This window comes from Amphimedon queenslandica, unplaced genomic scaffold, assembly GCF_000090795.2.
Source record: "Amphimedon queenslandica unplaced genomic scaffold, v1.1 AMPQUscaffold_12441, whole genome shotgun sequence".
Taxonomy (NCBI): domain Eukaryota; kingdom Metazoa; phylum Porifera; class Demospongiae; order Haplosclerida; family Niphatidae; genus Amphimedon; species Amphimedon queenslandica.
The window spans coordinates 12,501-14,147 of NW_003547322.1; the positions used below are offsets into that span (position 1 = coordinate 12,501).

The 1,647-nt window shown below is 36.7% G+C and overlaps 1 protein-coding gene across 1 annotated transcript in view; it reads right to left on the bottom strand.

Annotated features, from left to right (window-relative positions):
- Positions 1–1,647, bottom strand: part of LOC100634118 (eukaryotic initiation factor 4A-I-like) — a 4,193-nt gene that overhangs the window by 942 nt on the left and 1,604 nt on the right. The window contains exons 8-11 of the mRNA XM_003390503.3: positions 1,358–1,501; positions 798–935; positions 189–278; positions 5–84 (exon numbers count right to left, since the gene is read on the bottom strand). Coding sequence (XP_003390551.2) covers positions 5–84; positions 189–278; positions 798–935; positions 1,358–1,501 — 452 coding nt within the window. The remainder of the gene's footprint in view (positions 1–4; positions 85–188; positions 279–797; positions 936–1,357; positions 1,502–1,647) is intronic.

Consider the following 1,647-nt stretch of genomic DNA (forward strand, 5'->3'; position numbering starts at 1 on the left):
CTACCTGTGAATATAATTCTCCCTGTTAGCCGGCAGGTCATAATTAATAACTAGTGACACCTGCTGTACATCAATACCACGAGCCTATAGCAACAGACAGAAGTAGACAAATAAAGCATTTATTCATTTTATTATTATCTCAATTATCAATTATCTCATTATTTGTTTTATCTGGACTTAGACCTCACCAGTAGATCAGTTGTGATAAGAACTCTTGAGGATCCACTTCTGAATTCCTTCATGATGATGTCACGATCCTTCTGTTCCATATCACCATGCTAAAAATCATAATTAAAATAAATAATTATCAATACCAAAATAACCCTACATATGATTGTAGTACAATATTAAACTGTCATTCGATTCCTATTATTAGTAAAACACTAATGCTGGTTTACAGGCTAGTATACAATAGGATGTTAGGCCAATGTACCGTCAAATTTTAATCAAAAGTGTGGGCAATTTGACCTTATGACGCATGCTTTCTGCTAGAATAGAACCAGATTCTATTCCAGCGTCTACGTAACGTCAGGACTAGCGTAATATTGTAAACCAGCCCTAATAGTGACCCATTACCAACTACATGTTTACAAGTTTAATACTTGATAAAATTCACATTATGAAACCCAAAAAACAAAAGTGTAACTGCTGGCTTATTAATTCATAAACGACAATATAACTTTTCAATTAAATCTTCTACATGTTTACTTCTCCCACTCCAACATTTTTGTACTACAGTGTACATTCTTCCTTCTCTCTCCCCCTCTCTCCTTCCCTCCCTCTCTCCCCTCCCTTACCATAGATGAGACAGTGAAGTCCCTAGAGTGCATCTTCTCAGTGAGCCAGTCCACCTTACGGCGAGTGTTAACAAATATCACAGCTTGAGTGATGGTCAGTGTCTCATATAAATCACACAAAGTCTCTAACTTCCATTCCTATAGTTATAATTATAGAGGACAGAGAATTTTTATTACCATTACTATTAATATCATACATACATCAATACACATGTACATGGATGCATAAAGGGTCATTATTAAGGGTCAAATTTTCCTTAAAATTTCATACAAAAGCTGCTACTATTAATAGCTATTCAAAAAGTGATGATTGGTATTCAGTACAATAGGCATTTTAAGAGACTTTACTACTACTACATGCACTACCAGTGATCTAAGAGCTACTGCTATGGGTCATTAACTAAATCAATACAGTACCATATGTACATGAGTAGGTCAAAAGGTCACATATCACAATGAAAATCACCTAATAGTACATATACATTGAACATAGTATATATACATGTACATGTACATACAAGTACACGTAACTTACATGTACACGTACAACAATCATTTACCTCTTTCTCAACTTGTACGTAAAATTGCTTAATACCCTCAAGTGTTAGCTCCTCCTTCTTAACGAGAATCCTAACGGGATCCCTCATGAAACGCTTGGTGACATCAAGCACCTCCATCGGCATAGTAGCTGATAATAGAACTACCTAATAGAGAGAGGGGGGGAGAGAAAGAGAGAGAGAGAGACAAAGAAGGAGAGAGGGAGGGAGGAGAGAGGGAGAAAAGAGAGAGGGAGGGGGAGAGTGAGGGAGGGAGAGAGAGAAAGGAAAGAGAATGAACACAACAAGAAAAG